Genomic DNA, 24,387 nt, shown 5'->3' with positions numbered 1-24,387 from the left:
TGTAATCATTACAATGAAACAAAATCCGACAGGATGAATGTAAAACTGATGTTTTCCCATGTAAACCCACAGAATTCACAATAAAAACTGTTTTAAAAAGAGCAGTATAATTCAAAACTAAAAGAAAAAAACAAAGCAGTCAGCTTCAGGTCAACTCTGACTCATGACAACCCCATATGTTCAGACAGAACTGAGCTGCAGAAAGCTTCCAGTGGCTGTCATCTTTGGGAAATCAATTGCCAGGTCTTTCTTCTGAGGTGCCTCGGGTGGATTTGAATCACCAACCTTTCAGTTTACAGTCAAGCACTTAACCGCTTGCACCACTCAGGGAATCCAAAACTGGTACACATCCAAATCTAGTCAAAGAGAAGACTTCAAAAAGCAAGAATTTAGCTGTATTTTTTCTGGCATTATCTGATGAGACTTGCAGCGTAGTGGTTACGATTCAGGCTGCGAACTGTAAGGTCAGCAGTTCAAAACTACCAGCTGCTACGCTGGAGAAAGATGAGGATTTCTGCTACCATAAAGATATACAGCCTCGGAAACCTTGTTCAGGGTCAATATGGGTCGGAACCGACTCGATGGCACTTAACAACAACAACAACAACCTGATTAGAGATGCAGTGGGGCGAATGTGCCGGACTCCTCTAGAAATAGGAATTGGTCCTTCACTAAGTAATTGAGGAATATTTGCTGAGTACGTGAACTACTGGTGTGGCACTGTAGGATCAGCACTGGACTGCAAACTACAAGGGTGACTGTTCAAACCCACCTGTTGCTCCTTGCAAACCCTATATAGGGTCGCTAAGAGTCAGAACTGACTTGATAGCACTTACAAACAACACCATGTACTACATGCCCGATACTGTACTAGGTTCTGACATTAAAGTAAAGAACAGGGCAAAAACAGTGGACAGTCTGGTATAAGGGAGATAGAAAATAGACTTCAAACAAGTAGATAAACAAATTGATTTCACCTAGTGATATAACAAATGCAACTCACACAAGCTGACTCAAAAAGGAATCTACTGGATTATATAACTCGGGGCGGAGCTCTTCAGGGGCTCAGAAATGCCGTCCAGGCTCTCCTCCTCTCAGCTCTGCTTGTGTTCTGCAGTTGGACTCTTCTTCTTGTAACAGTCAAGAGGCCCACTGGCAGCTCCAAACCCTGAAGCCCTGAGGTTAGCAATTCTGCTGGATAGAGACCATCTCTCTGGACATCAGTAGAGAAGATTGGGTGGAAGACACTGTCAGTCACGCTTTGACCACTCTCTGAACCAGGGATGGGTTCTAAACCTGGTCTAGTGTGGGTTCTATGCCTTTGCCTTAGATTGGGTGGTGTTTCCTTCTGTTGGGCATACAGAACCAGAGCCACCTCAGCTGCACCTAACAATAACACACCTCACCAGGGCTACATGCCATGTTCAGAGTTCTCCCAAAGGACACTTTAGGAGTGTGGGCTAAGAAAGACATTTGCTCGTTACTTGCCAGTGAGTTGGCTACAACGCATAGAAAGCTTATGTGCAACAGATGAGAGCACTGTCCAATTCGGCACCATCTTTCTGATGGCTGGGATGTTTTGAGTCCACTGTTGTAACTACTGTGTTAATCCATCTCCCTGAGGGTTTCCGTCATTAAATCCTGTACACCATAAATGTCCTATATCGTTTCTAATATGTCAAGATGATGATCCACAGGGTGTTTGAGGAGGCTTACAATAAAACCTGGCTCCCTACATTGACCCAAAGGAGTGGGTCTTTCAACTCCAAGACCAGTTACTGGGGTCTAAACACACATTTGAATACCATATGGGAAACCTGCTCGTAACATTGACAAAACACCAGAAAAACAGTTTGTAAAAGGGATTACAATCCTTGGGTTCTTCTCAAACTTTGTGCCCAGGAGAAAGAACTTCCGTGGTCTAGCCTGGCAACATTAATTGTCTTCATTTTAGTCACACACTTTTCAAAATGGGCCACCTAAAACTAAATGAAGATATCTACGTAGTCGGTCTACATTTAGCTTTAAATTATAAACTACATTAATAGGGTGTGGTTGCATTCCTTTTACCTTAAGTTCATTCACTTTCTTCCAGAATCTTCCTGGTCAGCTAAACATATTGGACACGTGCTATTTCCTTAGACTGATGGACTCTTGAGTAAGTGAGTGTAGTCATGCCCTCCACATCAAAGGCAAAGGATTTAGAGTCAATGGATGCTTCGAAATTCCTCTAAGAGCTAAAGCTTGTACATCCTTGCTATGAGAAATGGCCCACTTTTATAGTGGAAACATGAAAGTGTGAACAAATGCTAATGCTGCATGCCTGTTTAATGCCAAACAGCGTTTATTTGGAATAATACAAATCAAGCCAAATATCCAAAACATCACCAAGAAAGTTGACATGATAAACGTATCTGGAGCACCAACAGTTCCCCTTGACAAATGAGACATTCTTGAATATTTCAAATCATCGAAAGTAAAGCAAAATCTTCAAAACAAGATTAATTTTAAACCAGCTTTATTTACAAACATATTTAAACAGCCCATGTGATACTCACTACTGAGAGGACTATCATCTTTTTCTTAAAAACATTATAGTCCAAAAAGACTAATTATTGCTGATTTGTTGTTGTTAAGTGCTGTCAAGTCAGTTCTGACTCATAATGACTCTATATAGGGTTTCCAAGGACCAACTGGTGAGCTTGAACCACCAACGTTGCAATTCAAACGACCTTGCAGTCCAGAGCATTAACCCACAGCGCCACACCAGGACTTGCTGATTTAGCTCACAATATTATCCCTCTTCAAGCAGCAGCATGGTGATTGGTACACATTTGGGCAACAGGGATCCATCAAAGAGTGATGATGGATCATGGGCCTGCCCTCAAGGAATTTCCAGTGGAGCTGGCAAGATGAGAAACACACAGAACAGATACTGAGATCTGGCTCCAAGTTCATACCTCTACCACAAAGTAACCACCAGCATAAGTCGTCAGAGGGTCGAACAAATGATTTGTAGAAACAGCAACTACATACTATTTGAAGTTGCAGCTTGAGATACCAAAAAAAAAAAAGTCTTTAATTTGGTTAAATTATATTTGTGTTCACTCATATTTTATCTCAACTGATTTAACAACAGAAACCAAAATTCCAAGCCAATGGTATATATAATAATGACTGCACTCCTAAATGAAGGAATGGCAAGTTTGTGTTCTAGAATGAGGCCTCCACTGTTTCAGATCCGGATGTCAAGTTCAGTAGCTTTTACTGCCAAACCGAAGGACAAGTTCTGACAGAGTGTAGATAGCTCCCCAGCCTACCTCAGGATTCATGCTGATAAAATCATTCAGGTTCATTTTGGAATCTAGAAAAATAAATGAAAGAAATTTCTTCTGAATATACAACTTTTAACAAACACTAAAATAAAGCAATGCATTAGACCAAAGGGTGGGAAACGTATGCAAATAGATAAGGGTACAGTATCAGTTCTGGGTAGTCTTGCTCCAAACATATAATTTCAATCGAATCATGACAAAACAATACACAAAAAGAAACTGAGAGACATGCTCCAAAATAATCAGACTCTTCAAAAGTGTTACTGTTACTGTTTAGTACCATCAAGTCAACTCTGACTCATAGTGACACTGGATAGGGTTTCTAAGGAGCAGCTACTGGGTTTGAACTGCTGACCTTGTGTAAAGTACAAAGTGTAAACGTGAAAGACAAAATAATAATGATAACAATTGTCCCAGATTTGAGAAGACTGAAAAGTCAGGGCAAATACATGCCAATATAGGACCCTGAGCAGGAGCAGGAAAAAGTAACTTAGTGGGAAAACGTGTGAAATTTGAGTAAGCTGTACAGCTGCTGTTAAATGTCACATGGCAACCCATGTGCTGCAGAGTAGGACTGTTCCATACGGTTTTCTTGGTAAAATCCTACTGGAAAAAGATTAGGGAATATTAACGGAAGCCAGGTCTTTTCTTCCACAGTATTGCTGGGTGGGCTCAAACTACCCGTCTTTCAGTTAGCAGCTGATCACAGCCATTTGCAGCACATCTAGGGACCTTGCTAGTTCACAGAAGTGCATCACACCACTGTATTATGTAAATGTTCTGGATTCAATCATTGTACTGTGGTTACATGAGACGTAACGTTAGTGCGATATGAGTGAAGGGTACACAAGAACTCTGTACTGTTAGAAAAAATTTTCCATTTAAGTCTAAAATTATTTCAAAATAAAAATTAAGTGAAAGAAATGCATGACTAATCAAACTGCCAATTTATTGGCTTCAACTACCAATTTACAGGAAATTCAAAGGAAGCAGCAGAGATACGATCAGCAAACCCAGACTGTGGGAAGTCCTAAAGGACAAATTTCCCAGTTTCTTCAACAAATAAATTACAAGAAAAGAAAAATAAGAGTTGACCAGGGCTCTCTATGTTTAAAAAGACTGGAGACGTATGTCAATCAAGTGTAATACACAGATTATGCAGATGCTAACTCTAATAAACCAACTGCATGGAAAAACACTATGGCTTGATGAGCAATCAAAACTTGACTACTGACTAGATATGATAATTTTCAGAAATTACTGCTTTAGGGTTTTCTGAGTTGTTGTTTATTTTTAATGTGATACGGTATTATGGTCTGCGGGAGAAAGATGAGGCTTTCTACTCCCGTAAAGATTTACACCCTCGGAAACCCTGTACAGGGTCGCTATGGGTCGGAACTGACTCGACGGCACTTAACAACAACAACATTATGGTCATGCTCAAATTTTTTTTCTAAATCCTTATGTTTTAGACATACATGCTGAAATGTTAACAGGCAAAATGAGATCATATCCAGGATTTGCTTCAAAGTAATGTAAAAGCAGGGAGAGAGGTGGGGCATAAATGAACCAGACTAACCATGAGACAGGAACCATTAAAGGGCTGATCGACTGTTCTGTACGGTTGTACATACGACTTTAACTAAAACTTTTTAAGACACAATATACAGACTCCTGCTCCTGCCCAGAACTATGGCACCAACACCACTATTACTGCACAATCACCCCTCACCCCCACCCCCCCACCACTATTTTTGTTAAGTGCCATCAAGTCGGTTCTGACTCTTAGAGACCCAGTATAGGGTTTCCAAGAAATGGCTGGTAGGTTTAAACCACCAGTCCTGCAGTTCAAACCGGCCTTGTAGTCCAATCCAATGCTTTATCCTACAGCACCGCCTGCAACCCCACCCTAAACAATGAGAAAAATGGGACCAAACATATAAGGAACTGTCTCCACACACTGGCAACAGGCAGCACCTTGTGATCCCTGAAAAACCTGGAACAAGCCTGGGGAACCGACAACCCTCCCAGCTCACCGCCAGGAGCAGCTTCCAGACCATAGCGCAGAGATGGGTGCCCCCGCACAGCAATGTCTCTGAGCTGAGGACACAGAGATAGGTGTATAGAAGGGAGGGAGTGGCACACAGAGATCCTAGAACTGAGTTACTGGCTAAGCAGCGATCATCGTGTGCACAGGACATTTCCTGAAGCCAGGGACAGAACCCCCAGAAAGAAAAACCCAGTGTCATTGAGTTGATTCCCAGTCACAGGTCTGATCATTTCACTGATCTTCCACAGGGATCCGTTAGCACTACATTAAAAGCTGTTCTGAACTTCTATTAAAAAAGCTTAAAACTTCCTGGTGACCTACTTATAGTGACCCTGTAAGACAGAACAGAGGTGCCGCACCCACAGGGCTTCCCAAGGCTGTAATCTTTACAGAGCCGACTGCTACAGCTTTCTCCTGCCGAGTAGCTGGTGGATTTGAACTGCCAATGTACTGGTTAGTAGGTAGGGCTTATCCACTATGCTACTGGGGCTCCTTACCAGAAAACAGTAGACCTAACAAACCCATTCAACTAATTCATTTTCCCACTAGCCAGAGTGGAGAGAAGCTGTAACACACGGGCATTTGGTAGATCCCTCACAAGGGGCTAAATTTGCACTATATTAAAGGCTTTTCTGAATTTGTGCTTAAAAAGCATAAACCTACTGACATCACGTCTACAACTCACAGCAACCCTACAGGTCAGAGGAGCACTGCCCCATAGGGTTTCCAAGGCTGTCAATCTTCACAGAAGCAGAGTGTCTTGTCTTTCTTCCGTGGAACAGCTGGTGGGTTCAAACTAGTCATCGGTGGGTTAGTTGCCCACCATTTAACCTACTGCGCCACCAGGGCTCCTTTAAAACCTTAAAAGAAAGCCTCAAAAGAATGCAACCGAGTCTAAGGAATTTCACTGCACACCAGGACAAAAACCGACACTGTTTTTAAGAATGTCTCAAAGTCTAGCAACCACAACACAAAACCTTCAAGTCCAGCATCCCATCTAATGTTATAAATCACACAAAGAAGCAGGAAAATATGACCTATGCCAGGAGGAAAAAAAAAAAATCAAGCAGCAAAAAATAGAAACGCCACAGATACTGCAGCAAGAGCCATAAGACAGCTCCTGTAACTATGCTTCATACATTCCAAAAGGTGAACATGATGCAAGAGAAATAAATGGCAGGGAGCAAATAAGTCCCCCTTGACTCTTCTAGAAATAGAATAAATAAAAACTAAATAAACCATGTAAAAATGAAGAAAAAAACACACTGGACAGGATTCATAGCATATTGCTAATATAACAGATGAATGAATTTAGAGACATAACAAAAGAGATAAACTAAGAGGTCACTATGGATTGTGTGCACCCAAAAGGTGACATCCTAACCCCTGAATCTGTAAACACGACCCTGTTTGAGATGAGAGGTTTTCTTCTGTTATATTAATGAGGTTGTTGGGAAGTATGGTGGGTCCTAAACTTCTAAAGAGAACAGAATAAATACAAACTCACACAGAGGGTTGACAGATGCCATATGAGGAACCATCTACAAGCCAAGAAATGCCAAGAGACACCAGAAACTAAGTAGAGGGGCCCACAGAGGCCAAGACCCTGATTTGGACGTTTGGCCACTAAAACGCTGAGAAAATAAAATTCCATGTGTTAAAGTCACCCCTTGTGGTATTTCTGTTATAGCAACATTAGTGACCAGAGAGACGTGGCAGATCCATGCAGTTCCCCGCCTAATCTAGAGCTGTCCCAATTCTAACAATAAAGCTGGGAAGAAGCAGGTTGGTGAACCAACAAGCAAGTCCATTAAAAGAACGTTTCACAGAGATCCTAGAAAAGAAGAGTTTGAATCTTCTTTAGTGTGAACTGCCTTCAGATATGTCAAACATGTGTTTTCCTTTCTTCCTTACTGAGATACTAACACAGCCCCCCTATTTTCTTGGGAAGTGGCTCAACTTACAGCTTACAGTGATGGAATGACCTCAGCAACAGACAGCAATGCTGTGAATTACTAACAACTGTGTATTGTTTCCAATTCGTATGGATGCCAAACAATAGCGATAGGTTAGCGTCCCTTGATCTTTGTGAATCTCAGAAATGACAAATTGGAATGGTGCCTAAAAGCACTTAAATGAGATAAGCGGTACAGTAAACCCTGCTAGATCTCACCTCCCTGAAATGCAGGACCAATCACACACCGTAAGGATGCCCATGAAAGTTTTATCTCCACAACATGAGACTCCACCATGGTAAGGTGCTACTAGTCCCATTGTTAAATGGCACACGTCCATTGTCTCTCTGGATGTTGTTGGTAACTGACATAAAGTTGGCCCCTGGCACATGGTCACCCCAAGCACAATGGAACAAAACGCTGTCCTGTTCGGTGCCATCCCCATGATTGGCTGCAGAACAGACCACTGTGATCCATAGGGTTTTCACTGGCTGATTTTCAGAATATTGCCAGGCCTTTCTTCCTCATCCATCTGAGTCTGGAAGCTCTGTTGAAAACTGCTCAGCATCATGGTAACACACAAGCCTCCACTGGCAGATGGGTGGTAGCTACATTTGAGCTCCCAGGAATTAAACCTGGGTCTCCCTCAAAGGTGAGACCTACCACTGTGCCACTACCGGCAGTAGGTACATTCAGTGTCCGAGCAGCAATGAAGCTCTGCTCCTGAACACCTTTCCTCTCCTATAAGTCCTTATGCCTGCCAGACCTGGTCTCTGTGCTTCAGTTTCAGAAGTAAATAAAAATACAGAACTAGGCCCCCCTCTTAACCTCCTTGCCACTCAGGGACTTTGATCCAAAGAACAGCCCGACTTCAGTCCTTGTGTAAGAAACCATGTTGACCTGTACACACCATGACCGCAGCCCCCCTGGAAAGAAACCCGCAGCTTACCTCCAGTTTCAATGCAGGGATATGGTGGCGGCGGCTCTTTCCAGTTCCCGCTGGAATCTTTCATGTGAGAACGGTCAGAAGCAAAGTGCTTCAAATACAAATCTGAGCGGATCACTCTAAATTTCCTGCCAATACATCAACACACACTTAGATTAGGGAAGTGACATATTGAAATTCTAGCTCCATGTTTACATGGGCTCATTTTCAAAGTGTATATACTTAAATTCTTTTGTTATGTGTTGTCAAGTGAGTCTGACTCACAGTGACCCTGCATAGGGGTTCTAAGAAGTAGCTAGTGAGTTTGAACTACCAACCTCATGGTTAGCAGCGCAGGCCTTATTCTACAGCGCCACACCAGGACGCCTGTGTTCTATGTGTAATGTGGCTTTACTATCTGTTAACGAAGCCTTGGGAAATGACCCAGTGAAATCCTTGGCTCTATGAATCTTAAGGGGTTTGAAATATATACTTTGCCAGTTTCCCCAATTGCCCATTTCACCCATTTCTAGTAAATTTCACTGATAAATATTTCAAACAGCTGACAACAACAGTAAAACTCAACCAGAGACAGACAAATTGAAAACAAACAACTAAAACCAAGAGTTAGTTGCACAGTTAAACTGTATGAGTGAGTCTATCAGTTAGTAGATTGGGCATGTTTTTAAGCTGTCTGTGACTCAATTTTCTCCTCTACAAAATGGGCTTACTGAGAGGAGCTGTCCCGAGAGCTGCTGGGAAGATGAACTACTGTAACATATGGAAAGCATTTAGGATGACGCGCGGCACACAGCAAGTGCTCAATAAGCCTTGTTATAATGTGATTAATATCCTTCAATCAAAAATGACTCCTCATAAGCACTAGACTGCAAGGTCAGCAGTTCAAACTCACCAGCTGCTCCTTGGAAACCCAATACAGGGTCACTATGAGACGGAATTGATTCAATGGCACTTAACAACAACAACAACAAAAATCCGTTTTTCACAATTCTGTTTTCCGTTTTGGAGAATTTCAATTGAAGCAAAAATTTTTTGTTATTAACTGAAGACATCAAAAGTGATTCAGGCTGGTTATTTGATGATACTAAGGAATCCTGCTCATTTCTTAATGGAATTGTGTCCATATTTCATTAAAAAGACCTCACTTTAATGTATATGTAATACTTAAAGATGAAATGATATCTGGGGTATGGTGGCTTAGATTATAGAAGAAACAACAGCTATTGTTGTTAGGTGCCAGATGCCGCCTAGAGTCGATTACGACTCATAGCAACCTTATGCATAACAGAATGAGAAACACTGCCCGGTCCTCAGTCACCCTCACAATCATCGTTCAGTTTGAACCCATCTTGTTTGGGGGGTCTTCCTCTTTTTCATTGACCTTCCACTTTACCTAGCATTATATCCTTCTCCAAGAGCTAGTCCCTCTTGACAACATGTCTTAAGTGTGAGAGACAAAGTCCCATCATCCTAGCTTCCAAAGAGCATTCTGATTGTGTTTCTTCCAACAGAGTTGTCTGTTTTTCCAGAAGTTCACGGTACTTTTAATAGTCTTCTCCAACACCATAATTCAGCTGTATCAATTCTATGGTTTTCCAACTTGTACAAGCATATGAGGCTATTAAAAATACTATGGTTGGGTCAGGTACACTTTAGTCCTCAAACTGACATCTTTGTTCTTGAACACTTTAAAGAGGTCTTGTGTAGCAGATTTGCCCAGTATAATACATTGTTTGATTTCTTGACTGCTGCTTCCATGAGTATTCATAGTGGATCTAAGCAAATGAAGTCTTGACAATTTCAATCTTTTCTCCATTTATCATAATGTTATTTACTGATCCAATGGTGATGATTTTTCTTTTCTTTACATTGAGGTACAACCCATATAAAAGGCTGTGGTCTTTGATCTTCACCAGTAAATATTTTAAGTTCTCTCTGTTTTTAGCAAGCATCATCTGCATATCACAAGTTGTTAATGAGTCTACCTCCAATCTTTATGCCATGTTTTTCTTCATATAGTCCAACTTCTCAGATAATTTGCTCAGCATACAAATTGAGTAAGTATGGTGAAAGACTACAACCCTGCTACACACCTTTCCTGATTTTAAACCATTCAGTGTCCCCTTGTTCTGTTCAAACTACTGCTGCTTTGTCTATGTACAAAGTCCTCACGTACACAACTAAGCGTTCTGGAATACTACTCCTCTGCAATGTGGTTCACAGCTTGCCATGATGAACACAGTCAAAAGCCTTTACATAGTCAATAAAGCACAGGTGAACACCTTTCTGGTATTCTCTGCTTTCAGTCAAGATTCATCTGACATGAGCAACGATTTCCCTCATTTCACATCTGAGTCTGAATCTGGCTTAACGCTCTGGCAGTTCCCTTACAATGAACTATACTTTTGCTGCTGTTTTTGAATTAACTTTAGCAAAATTTCACTTGCATGTGTTATTAGTGATATTGTCCCATGACTTCCACATTCCATTGGGTCACCTCTTTGGAATGGGCACAAATATGGATCTCTTCCAATCATTTGACCAAGTAGCTCTCCTCCAAATTTCTTGACATAGTTTAGTGAGTGCCTCCAATGCTGCCTCAGTTTGTTGAAAGATTTCAATTTGCATTCCATCAATTCCTGGAGCCTTTTTCTTTGCCAATGCCTTCAGTGCAGAGTGGACTTCTTCCTTCAGTATCATTGGCTCTTGACCACAAGCTACCTCTTGAAATGGCTGAACATCAACCATTTCTTTTTGCTACAGTGATTCTGAGTATCCTTTCCAAGTTTTTTTTTTATTATACTAACAAATCCTGCTCATCGGTTGGCACGGCAACAGAACTGTGTTTATGGTTCATTAAAAAGACCTCATTTTAAAATAAATATATATGAAATACTTACAAATGAAATTATGTCAGGGGGTAGGGGACAGTGGTTTAGATTATAGAAGCAAGAAGAACTAGCCAGAAATTATTAGCAAATGAGGCAGGATGCATGGAAAGTAGCAGGTATTGTGCCTTTGTAGGTGTTTAAATTTCCCACCAAATTCAAAAGTCAGCAAGTCATGTGGTGGAAAGACTGCTCTGATCCCCCAAAGTGTCCACCCCATCAGAGTTCGGGACACTTTACTGAACCCTCTATTCATCTTTCTCTGTTTTGACTCTAACCACACATCTGGCTGTGGCTATCTGGCCATCTCGTGATGGTCCCCTAGAGTGAGGTTAATGCTCGCTTCCTCCAACTCCAAGACCACAAGTTCCACTAGGGGCCTGTTACACAAGCTTTGCAACTCCAGTTTTGGGTATAAGGCAATTAAGATTTTAATTTGCATGTTTTATTTCTATGGCCTTTGGGAGTCTTTCTACCCTGTTTACAATCTAATGTTATTGTCATCAGGTTGATTTAGATTCTGTGATAAAGTGAAACGGCTCCATAGGGTTTTCTATGCTGTGCTCTTCCTGGTGGAACAATGGTAAGCACTTAAGTAACCAAAATGCTGACAGTTCAAACCCACCCAGTGGTTCTGCGGGAGAAAAGCCTGGATGTCTAACCCCGTAGAGTCTGTCAAACCCTACAGTGTCAGTTCTACTATGTCAAATGGGTTCACTAGGACTCAGAACTGACTTGACAACACCCACAACACAATTTAACAAAGCTCCATCAATCACAGTGTTAAATGTACATAACAGATCCTAGAAACCATACTCCTGTCCTTGATAATGGATTCAAAGAGGCCACTCAGGATCACAATTACTACGGGCAGGCACTTGTTACTTAAAAAGATCAGTATGTAACAAATAAGTGTCTGCCTGTCAATCCCCCAAGAGGCACTACAACATACCCACATACATAACTCTGGTCCTCACACTCACTTCAAAGGAGCTGCTTTTTTTGTAACACAATGAGAACTAGAGCTCCTGGGATAATGGCACCAAGAGCTCAGAAAGAAAGGGGAACAAAGTTGGTGAGCTCAGCCCAAAGCTCAGGAAACTTCCTGAAAAACTGAGCCTAGTGGCTGGTGCTGGGACAAGTCTGTAAAACTGTTCATCTCAACATCCTCCACTTCAGTCTGGTTTCCTCAAACCAAGTCGTACACGAGAGAGCTTCCAAACGTTCAAGGGAAAATTCCATTATCCTTGCATTCCGTTTTCTCACAAACCTTTTGTAGCCCCCTTGTAACTATGTTGTTGTTGTTTAGTGCCGTTGAGTCGGTTCTGACCCAAAGATTCCCTGTATAGGGTTTCTGAGGAGCAGCTGGTGGATTTGAACCACCGACCTTGCAATTCAAACCACCCTTGCAGTCCAGTGCTTATCCACAGCCAATTCCTATCCCTCCTTTACACAAAAGACAAAGAAAACATTAAGAGAAGATAACACACATATACACACACGTGCCCTTCCTCATTTCCTGTAACTTTAAATTATTAGTAATGGCATAATATTCACATTTCCCTACACACGCGAGGGCCCACAGCAGCACCAAACTGGTTGCTGTAACCTGCAAAGCATGTGTGTGGCAGCTCTTTGGGACTGAATACGGCGTCACAAAAAATAACCTTAATGAGTAACAGTACACTATGGAGCGCCTCCTAAAGCACATATGTGTGTGTGCGTGTGTGTGCGTGTGTGTGCGTGTGTGTGTGCGCGTGCGTGTGTGTTTAAATTGTAGATGTTGTTGTTAAGTGCCCTCAAGTCAGTTCTGACTCATAGCAGCCTTGCATAGGATTTCCAAGGAGCGACTGGTGGGTTTGAACCTCCAATCTTGAGGCTCAGACCAACCTTGTGGTCCAGTGCTTATCCTACAGTGCTGCATTAGATAAAACAATATATAACATAATAAATATTCTTCCGAGAGCATATTATACAAGGGGGCCTCAAAAAGTTCATGGAAAAATTCCATTATCTTTTCATTCCAGTTTTCCATGAATTTTGGAAGCCCTCTAGCTAGTATGCTGGATGGAGTCCTGTTGTGGCCTTGTAGGAGAAAGCACTAGACTGGAAAGGTCGGTTTGAACTGCAAGGTTAGATGTTCAAACTCACCAGCTGCCCTTCAGAAGCCCTATACAGGGTCACTATGAGTTGGAACCAACCGACTCAACGGTACTCAACTACAGCAGCATGATGGATCTATGATCCAAGAGTCCTGGTGTGGCACTGTAGGATAAGCACTGGACTGCTAACCAAAAGGCTGGCAGTTCAAACCCACCAAGCATTCCTCTCGATGGCACTTAACAGTATGATGCAGTAATACATTTTACATATATATTCCAAAAGCATATGCTATGTAATACATTATATGCTATATGCTTTGTACTCATTTACACCCAGTATACGATGTGGGACTTCTGGTGTGGCTCTGTAGGTAAGTACAGGACTGCAAGGTTGGTTTGAACCACAAAGGCAGCGATTCAAACTCATCAGTCACTCCTCAGACACCTGGGTCGCTAAGAGTCGGAGTTGACTCAATGGCACTTAACAACAACAACAACAGCAATTATACAATATGGAATCCTGGTACGGCGCTGTGGGCTAAAGCACTGGACCACAAGGTCTGTTTAAACAACAAGGTTGACAGTTCAAACTTCCCAGCCACTCCTTGGAAACCCTATACAAGGTCGCTACAAATTGGAATCAACGTGACGATACTTAACAACAATTACACAATATGGGGATTGTGGTGCCTTCATAGGATAAGCAGTGGACTGTGAACCACAAGGTCCGCAGTTCAAGCCCGCCAGTCACTCTACAAGAGAAAGGTGAAGTTTTCTGCTCCCACAAAATTTAAAAAGCCTTGGGAATCCTATACAGGGTGGCTATGAGTCAGAACCAATTCGACAGTACTTAACAACAACATTATACAATATGGAGTTCTGGTGTGATGCTGTAGGATAAGCACTGACTACTCACCACAAGGTAAGCAGTTCAAACCCACCAGTCATTCCTTGGAAACCCTATACAGGGCTGCTATGAGTTGGAACCACCTCAACGGCACTTAACACCACTAATATTATGTAACATACATATATGTTCTTAAATATACATTGCCATCCTGATATGGTGCTTTAGAATAAGCACTCTATCATAGGTCAGTTTGAACCTCAAAATCGGTGGTTCAAACTCCCCTGATGCTTCTCAGAAAACCTTATTATACAGGGCCGCCAACAACAAATACGTATCATTATGTTATTTAGTGTATGCTTTGAGAAACGAATACAAAGTTCCTATACACTACAAAGAAGCCAAAATCTATATGATCACCTTTATTTCCTCTATAGCAAATAGGGAAGAGGGTTTACTAATCACGTGCATAAAACCCTCTCAATTTGACTGGTGCAAAACATTTCCCCCACAGACAAGAGTCTGAGAGAAATTTCCAACATGCCTGGAAGAAAATTTCTGAGATCTCATCAGACAGTTTTTAAGTGACTACCAACCTTTTGTATTACTGTTGTTATGTGCCATCGAGTCGGTTCTGACTCAGCAACACTGCACAGGGTTTCCAAGGAGTGCCTGGTAGGTTTGAACCGCTGATCTTGCTTTTATATAATGGCGCACACTTAAAGCTTTAAAACCTTGCAATTTTTCTACGGAGCAAATCATTCTCAAATATCAACTCAATAGTGATGCAAAGACAAACGATTTTTAAAAAACAAATGTAAAAAACTCTGTCTAGCCATCAGATCTTCAGAAAACAAGCAAACCCACTCAGAATGCTCTCACCTTCTAAACTGTGGATGAATGTCATCATCAGACTTGAAGGCAGCCTTCACGTAAGTTTCAAAGGGGCAAGGAAATGGCAAGACAGTATCAAGATCATAAATGAAGCTCAGTCCTCCACTTGAGACATGAAGCAAAATAACATGGTAATCCTAGAAGTAAAAGTTGCTGAAGTTAAACAACTTGTTTTATGAGGGTGAAAGCCAAGATGCAGTAATAATGCTATTGTTAGCTGCTGTCTGGCAGGATTCCCCACTCCTGGCAACCCCATGTGTGACAAGATCAGATGGCTGTGATCCATAAGGCTTTCAGTGGCTGGTTTTCAGAAGTAGATCAAAATAGATCACCAGGTTTTTCTTCCTCGTCTTTGTCTGGAAGCTCCGCTAAAACCTGTTCAACACCATGCAACACACAAGCCTCCAGTGACAGAGACAAGGTGCACTGGCTGGAAATGAAAGCTGCGTCTCCTGCACAGAAGGCAAGATCTCTACCATTATTATGACCTTCAAGAATGTCATATGTATTATGAAAACCAGATACAAGACTAATACAACCTTCTTTTTAACATCAAAAAGGAACCCTGGTGATGTAATGGTTAAGCATTTGGCTATTAACCAAAAGTTCAACAGTTCAAACTCAGTAGCTGCTCTGAGGGAGAGAGACGTGATAGTTTACGTCCGTAAATATCGTAGGCGTGGAAACATTCTGGGGCAGTTCTACTTTGCCTTGTTATTGTTGGTGTTAAGTGCTGTCGAGTCAGTTCTGACTCATAGCAAACCTGTATAGGGCTTCCGAGGAGCAACTGGTGGGTTTGAACTGCCAACCTTGTGGTTAGCAGTCCAGTGGGTCACTATGAGTTGAAACTGACTTAAGAGCATACAACAACCTAACAGCAAAATAAAATAAAGCAAACACAAAACCTTGATAATAGACTAAGCGGTGACAAGGAAGGATTAAATAAATAATGGAAATGCTCAGATAGAGTAAATGAAGACCCTCTGACCCAGCAATTTTACCTGTAAGAATCGACCCTACAGAAAAATGTCTGTATGCTAGTAAAGGTACAGATACAATGAAATCACTGCAGCGCTGCTTCATCATGAAAATACAGTAACACGTGTAGGTCCATCAAGAGGAGAATGGGTCATAAACAGTGATACAATCCTCTAATGGACTATGCAGCTCCTAAAAGAATTAGGCAAATTTATATGAAAAGTGGAAAAACATCTACATTATATAGTTGGATGTAAAAAGCAAACTGCAGAATAGTTATTAAATATTATTTTTTAAAAGCCCTATGCATGAGGGAGCATGGTGGCTCCAGACGATAAGCACCGGACTGTAAACCACAAGGTCGGCAGTTTCAGCCCACCAGCTGCTCTGTGGGAGACAAAGGAGGCTTTCTGCTCCTGCAACAAGTGACAGCCTCAGAAACCCTCTACAGGGTCACTGTGAGTCACAACCGACTCCATGGCACTTAAAACAACCTACCTACACGTAGCATGAGGACATGCATGAATACAGAGAAAAATGTTCAAGAATAGTCTCCAAATTGTTGTTTTTAAAGAACATTTTTTGTTGAACTACTTATTGTGGCTTGGAAGAGTTTACATAGCAAATTACTTTCCATACAACAACTGATACACATATTGTTTGTGACATTGGCTGCGATCTCCTCAGTGTAACAGGTCTCTTCACTCTCCTCCCTGAGCTTCCTGCTTCCACTCAGCATTCCTTCCCGCAGGGTTTCTGAGCAAATGCTACCTTTCTGATGTCGTATGGTTGGTTGTTCTTCAGGGTGTATACCTCCCTGGTGTTACTGTTCACCTTGTCGGTCTTTCATCATTCAGCTGAAAGTTAAACCATAGGGGTGGATTCTGTTTCAGGCTTGAAAGCTATCTAAAGATCATAGTCTCCGTGGGAGATAGGGGGAATTCCACCAGTCTCTATCACACCATAAGTTTGTTTTCCAAAAGGGACTTTTCAGGAGTGTGGTATTGTGGGATATGCACTGGACTGCTAACCACAAGGTCAGTGGTTCAAATCCACCAGTAGCTCCTCAGAAACCTTTCACAGTATCACTATGAGTTGGAACCGGTTCAATTGCACTTAACAACAACAAGGGTCAGCCTGCAGAGAGGAAGAAAGGCTTGTAATGTCTCGTTTATTATATTTCTGTACTACACTACTTTAATAATCTAAAGGAAAAAAATAATTTAAAAATAAAAAGGCAGCCACACCCTAATCTACAGCCATTAAGGGAGCCCGACAACGACCGCTTCTCCATGTGGCTCTCTCACACGTGTGGTGCGTTCAGTCTCACTCCCAGACTACCATCTGCTGCAGCTGCCAAAGATTATCAGGAGCTTATCAAAATAGCATGTCGGGTAAGGTGCAGGGTCAGAGAAAAAGAGGAAGACCCCCAGCGAGATGGACTGGCCTAGTGGCAGCATCAATGGGCTCAAGCGTGGCAACAATTGTGTGGTCGGCCCAGGACCACACAGTGTTTCATTCTGTTGTGCACAGGGTCACTATCAGTCAGTACCAACTCAATGGCACCTAATAACAACAATAACATCAAGGGACAGGAGTCCTGGTGTGGCGCTGTAGATAAAACACTTGACCACAAGTCGGTAGTTCAAACTGACCAGCCGCTCCTAGGAAGCCGTATACTGGTCGCTATGAGTCAGAACCGACTTGATGGCACTTCACAACAACAATCAAGGGAGAGGAGAGCAGTCTCTGGGGCTCTGAACTCGTCAGAAGAAAGTAACAGCAGTGTAAGATACACACTTCACTCTAACAACATTCCTGCCACCAGCTTCCAATTCTCTAGGACTTTTGAGTTTACAAAGCACTTTCTCAAGTGATAGGTATTTCACTTGAGCCCCCACAAAAACCCTGGAAAAAGAAAATCAACTGGGACTAAGGATGATGTACCATCTGAGCTTAAAGTGCTTCATCCAACTCCAGCTCTACCTTAGCTCCAGTCGATCTTAGGAAAGCAGAAATAGTATCAGAGACGAATGCTTACTCCCTCTGCTCTCGTTACTGCATCCTGACCTCCAGACAGATGCACAGAAGCAGGGCTTCCCTTCCAACAACCCGTTTCCTTCCGCAGGGCTCCACTTAGTCCCTTTGCCTGCAACCGATCTCCCTAAACCCATCTCTCAACCTTAGGTTCGAGTGTTTTCTCCTCACCAGTCTACTTCTGACCTTCCCCTACCCTACCAGAAGTAATCTCTTCTTTCTTCAAAATTCGTTTCTCTCTGAACACCTTCTGCCTCATATTACAGCTACTGTTCTTTTTCAAGTCCCTGAAACGCTAAGGAACAGTTCCATTCTATCTTAGAGGATTGCTATAAGTCGAAATCAATGTACCTGATGGCTGAGGGTTAGATTTTTTTTGAGACTTATCTAGTCTGCGCTGACAGGAACTTTAGAATTCTTTTTATTTGTAGGAAACTGTGCCATTTAACTGCAGATACAGCGATAAAAAAAACATGACTAAGTCCTCACTTTCCAAGAGCTCCCAGAGGAGTGAGTGGGGAGCTTAAGGGTGAGCAGGCCTACATTCTGGCTCGCCTCCAGGGCCCAAGGGGGAGCTGAACGGAGGTGACTTCAGGTGGGGTTAGGAGGCAGGACATCCAATTATATGGTGACCTGCTCCTGCAGGCACTGTGACTTATACCCTGTTGCCAACCCATTTCCCACCCAGCAAGGCAGACAAACTGACCTGGGGTAAGAGAGACTTCTTACAACAGGATTCCCCACCCTAAGCCACCATGCGCTGCTGCGCAGAGATGACAAGAACACAGGTCCTTTTCCAGCCCATTTCAGGGGCATTTCAGCAGGCAGGATGACTGCTGGGGCAGCCAGTCTGCAGCAGGGGTGAGTTGTTGTTGTTGTTGTTGTTGTTGTTGTTAGGTGCTGTCGAGTCAGCTGACTCATAGCCACCCCATGCACAACAGAAGGTAACACTGTGCCATCCCCAGGATTGGTAGCAGATCGACCACTGTCATCTACAGGGTTCAGTCACTGGTTTTTGTAAGTAGACCACAAGTTGTCCACCTCAGCCCAGAAGATCGGCTCCAGCCCACTCAGCATCACAGCAGCACAGAAACCACTGCCCACAGACAGACAGACAGGTAGTGGCTGGACATGAGGCCCATTGTCCAGGATCAAACCCGGCACTCCCGTACGGAAGGCGAGGATTGTACCACTGCATCACCAACAGCGCACAAGCTCCTCTCCAGAGCTACTGCATAGGAATCTTGACTTTTAACAGCCTCTAGATGATTCCAACGTGGACTCCAGATGATTCCAAAGTTCTTGCCAGTGATGACTGGGTAAGAGTCTCAAAAAAATCAAACCCTCAGCCATCAAGTTGGTCTGACTCATCGCAACCTGTAGAGGGTTTCTGAAGCCTTGTCTTCTCCCACAGAGCAGCTGGTGGGCTCAAACCGCCAACCTTGCAGTATACAGTTCAGTGAGATCACAGATAAATCATCAGCCATGGAAATCACTCCCATTATAATTTCAAACATAAAGTTAAACAATCATTCCTGTAACTGCTTCGACCTTACACCAAATCATCTCTATGCTCATAAGACTAATTTAGTAATAATTAGCACAGCTTTTCTCTGCTGCCCTGCTCACCAAAACATAAAGACCACTCAGGGTGGCAGGCAAGAATGCCCACAGGCACTGCATTGGCCGTCTTACCCAAATCACAGGTCCATCTCCAGGTCTCGTCTGTTGTTTCCAAATAGGAATCTAGGAAAGACAATAGCTTTCATGAGTTACAGCTTTCCTTAAGTCACCAATAAATTCTTTATGTCAATATGTAAATGAGAAATGAAATATGTGTAAGCAACCAGCCATCAAGGCTGAAGAATAAAGAAATCCAAATACTCTCGAGTGTCCTTAACCATGAAAGCTCGCAACAGCAAAAATTCCTTTCATGATGTTCTTTCGAGAGTAGGAAGGACACTGAACTACGAGTCAGGTGACAGGACAAGTTCAAGTCTTGCATTCCTACTTAATTATTCCTGGGGTCTGCCGCTGGTTGAAGCTGGCCATCAATGGCCCTCCCTGTGCCTCGATTTCCTCATCCATAAACAGAGAAGGGTGTCTGAGTCCTACCTATTTCACAGGATTTCCAGTAGGAGCAAATGAGATGATGCTTGCAAAAGTGCTCCACGAATTAAGAAGGGCTTACATCTTTAAACAAATACTTCCCCTAAACTTACCGTAGTTCTGTTTGAACTCCAGAGAAAATTCTTTACTTCAAACCTGAAAGTATGGCTCTAATGTAAACACCTAAAGAGCTCTAAATGAATGTCTAAGGGAAGGGACTTAGTCTGTATATATACAGCATCAGGTATTTCCTTACCTACAAATAAGGGACTAAACTCTTCTGACTCAACTGTGCCCTGTAAGGAAAAAAATCTCATTCAAAAACAAACTCTAAAGTGTTTCTGAACTTTTCTAAAGCACATGTTAGAACAGTACTAAATCCATGCTTCATTTAGCTCCGACACCATCCTAAACCTCAGCTTTTCTTTCTGCAATCCCTCAGTCAACTTACCATCTTCCTCTCATTAGATATGAAGACAGCGTAACACTCTTCTAAAGGATACTGATCGTGATTTCTGATGTATTCACAGAGCTTCCAAATATTTTCTTCACTGAAATAAAACAATTGCTTAATCAATATCATTATGAGAGAATGTTCTTTGCGTCTTTCAAACTGAAACAAAAAGACCAATGTTGCCACAGAAAAGTCCAGAGAAAAACACTAGTTAATGTACGAACTGTCTCAAAAATCGACCCAACAAACTACCATTTGTTAGTCGTTGAGTGGGTTCCACCTCATGGTGTAAGCTTGGGTGTAACAAAATAAAACGTTACCCGGTTCTGTGCCATCTTCATGACTTGGATAGGTTTAAGTTCATTGTTTTAGCTGTTATACCAACTCACATCACGGGCAACTTTCCTCCTTCTTGCTGACCCGCTACTTTACCAGCCATATTGTCCTTTCTTAGTGATTGGTCTTCCTGAAGATGTGTACAAAATAAGCAACCTGAAGTCTCTGCATCCTCACTTCTAAGGAGAATTCTGGTGGTATCTCTTCTAAGTCTTAAACAAACACGCTGCTATGCAAACTATCCTACGCATGCACACCACTCCAGACACACAGGTCACCTCCAGGAGCAGTGCTTGATAATGTGTAGAAATTTTACAACCAATAAAATGCTATGTCAGGAATCTTGGTGTGACACTGTGGGTTAATGCGCTGGACGACTGCAAGGTCGATGTGAACCACAAGGTTGGTAGTTCAAGCTCACCAGCCGCTCTGTGGAAACCCTATACAGAGCCGCTGTGAGTTGGAACAGACTTGACGGCACTTAACAACTGGATTCCAGGTGTGGCGCTGTAGGATCAGCACTGACAGACCACAAGGTCAGTAGTTCAAATCCACCAGCTGCTCCTTGGAAACCCTACACAGGGATGCAATGAATTGAAACAGATTCAATGGCACTTAACAACAACATATAGAAAGTCTCTAGGGAATCTTCAGCTACAGCTGGAAATCCAATTCAGTCACTTACAAGGTAAGAAGCTTTGAACATCTTGACCTCTCTGAGTATTTTCTTTTTCCATCTGCAAAATGGGTTTATTAACTACATATTGTAAACACATAATAAAACTCAGCTAACATTGGTTCCCTGCTACCCTTAGGAATTGGGCCTAGAGGGTGTTTGAGGAGAAGGCCTCCTGGCTGGAAAGGGTCAAGACCAGGCATAAGGTGTGTCCAGAGACCATCTGGAGGGAGTCCTGTGCATGAGAAACTTCAGCCACAGCAAAGCAGAGGTTCTGCCTTTTTCATGCTGAGCTGGACTTTGTCTTCCTATGGAGACCCTCGGTGGTGCCGTTCATACACTCAACTGCTAACCAAAAGGCTGCAGGTCCAAGTCCACCCACAGGCCAGGGAGGAAGAAAGCCCTGGTGATGTGGATCTGACAAAAATCAACCATTGAAAACCCTGCAGTTCGATCCTGACACACACAGGGTCACCAGGAGTCCGAACAAACCCAATAGCCACTGCTTGCTATGCCTCGGCCCCAGGCCCTCGGCACAGTGGTCAGAAGCCACCTGAGTGAAGCAGTGCCAACCACTATGCCCCAGTGAGCAGCGTCACAGCCCTGCTCCCAGGCACAGGCAGTCACAGCCCCTGCTGGTAGCATGCGCAGTTCCGTCTCCAGTTCCCCATCTTTTCTAACGAGTCACACTGCACCTTTGCTCAAAATGAGTCACACGCACACTCTGAAACACAAGCCATGATTCAGTCAGTCAGAACCCAGCTTCCTGTCATCTATCGCCTGCTATGTGAAAATGAAGCCAGACACCAAGCGCACTGAGGACCCTCACCGCTTTATGACAAGAGGCACTCTTTTCAATGCACACTTCTTGGCCTTATATACCTGATCTCAATGCTCAACACGACTCTTGAGATACCAAAGTTAGGGTTCTGTATTTCTCTCCTACTGTTATGCTTTTCTCCAAAATACCTAAGAAACCTTAAGGAAAACATGTAGTCGTGGCAATAACCAGAGATTGCTGCTGACTACTTCAAAATGGCATGGAATAGGGAAGAGCAGCAATTACTGTGTCAAGGCATGAAACAAGTAGTAAACCAAAAAGAAACAACAAATTCATTCAAATGCCATTGAATGGTTTCCAACTCATGGTGACATCACATGTATCAGAACAGAACTGGTCCACAGGGTTTTCCGGCCTACAGCTCTCTAGGGGAGCACATTATTGGACCTTTCTTCCTTGGTGACACTGGCTAGGCTCGAACCAGATTGACATGAACCATTTGTACCACCAAAGGAAATGTGTAAAGATCTGGAGTTAGAAAATCAAAAGAGAGATCACACTCAACATTGCTCAAGCTGAGAGAACTCAGGAAAAAATTCAAGGCTCGACTGAAGGATTCTTTGGGCAAAATACTGAATGATGCAGAAAGCGTCAAAAGAAGATGGAAGGAATACAGAGTCGCTGTACCAAAAAGAAAAGGTCAGTGTTCAACCATTTCAAGAGACAGCGTTATGATCAAGAGCCAATGGCAGTGAAGGAAGTCCAAGTGACATCGAAGGTACTGACAAAGAGTAAGGCTCCGGGAATGGATGGAATACAAACTGGTATCTTTCAACAGACTGAGGCAGCACTGGAGGCACTCACTCAACTATGTCAAGAAATTTGGAAGACAGCTACCTGGCCAACTGATTGGAAGAGATCCATATTTGTGTACATTTCAAAGACAGGTGACCCAACGGAATGTGGGAACCATCCAACAATATCATTAATATCACATACAAGTAAAAGTTTGCTAAAGATAATTCAAAAGTGACTACAACCATACATTCACAGGGAACTTCCAAAAATTCAAACCAGATTCAGATGAGAGGAGTTGGAACGAGGGCAATCACTTTTGACGTCAGATGGATCTGGGCTAAAAGCAGATAATACCAGAAAGAGGTTTATCTGTGCTTTATTGACTGTGCAAAGATTTTTCACTGTGTACATCCTAACACTCTAAGGACCACATTGCAGAGACTGAGTATTGCTCATGAAGAACCTATACATAAACCAAGCGACAGTAGTTTGAACAGAATAAGGGGACACTGAATGGTGTGTGACAGGGTTGTATTCTTTCAGCATACTTATTCAATCTGTATGCTGAGCCAATAATCCAAGAAGCCGGTATATATGAAGAAAAATATGGTATAAGGATTAGAGGAAGACTCATTAACAACTGGTGACATACAGATGATATGACCTTGCTTGCTGCAAATGAAGAGGGTTTAAAATACTTACTGATGAAGATCAAAGACCACAGTCTTTAGTATGGGTTATACCTCAATGTAAAGAAAACAAAAGTCCTCACAACTGGACTAATAAACAACATCCATATAAATAGAGAAAAAAATTGTAGTTGTCAAAGACTTCCTTTTGTCTAGATCCACTATCAATATTCATGGAAGCAGCAGTCAGAAAGTCGAACAATGTATTGTAGTAGGCAAATCTGCAGCACAAGACCTCTTTAAAGTGCTGAAGAGCAAAGATGTCAGTTTGAGGACTAATGTGCGCCTGACCCAAGCCATGGTATTTTCGATAGCTTCATATGCATGTGAAAGTGGACAGTGAATAAGGAAGACTGCAGAAGAATTGCTGTATTTGAGTGATGATGTTGGAGAAGAATAGTAAAAGTACCATGGACTACCAGAAGAACAAACACATCTGTGTTGGACGAAGCACAACCAGAGTGCTCTTTGGAAGCCAGGATGACAAGATTTCATCTCTCCTATTTTAGACA

The 24,387-nt window shown here is 42.5% G+C and overlaps 1 protein-coding gene across 1 annotated transcript in view; it reads right to left on the bottom strand.

Annotated features, from left to right (window-relative positions):
- Nucleotides 1-3,254: 3,254 nt before the first annotated feature.
- Nucleotides 3,255-24,387, bottom strand: part of WDYHV1 (WDYHV motif containing 1) — a 35,791-nt gene continuing 14,658 nt past the window's right edge. The window contains exons 2-6 of the mRNA XM_006830834.1: nucleotides 20,593-20,692; nucleotides 19,728-19,778; nucleotides 15,006-15,154; nucleotides 8,290-8,414; nucleotides 3,255-3,364 (exon numbers count right to left, since the gene is read on the bottom strand). Of these exons, the coding sequence (XP_006830897.1) occupies nucleotides 3,255-3,364; nucleotides 8,290-8,414; nucleotides 15,006-15,154; nucleotides 19,728-19,778; nucleotides 20,593-20,692 (535 nt within the window). The remainder of the gene's footprint in view (nucleotides 3,365-8,289; nucleotides 8,415-15,005; nucleotides 15,155-19,727; nucleotides 19,779-20,592; nucleotides 20,693-24,387) is intronic.

Source organism: Chrysochloris asiatica, unplaced genomic scaffold (assembly GCF_000296735.1).
Source record: "Chrysochloris asiatica unplaced genomic scaffold, ChrAsi1.0 scaffold00001, whole genome shotgun sequence".
NCBI lineage: Eukaryota > Metazoa > Chordata > Mammalia > Afrosoricida > Chrysochloridae > Chrysochloris > Chrysochloris asiatica.
This window is presented reverse-complemented; position numbering and strand designations above follow the sequence as displayed.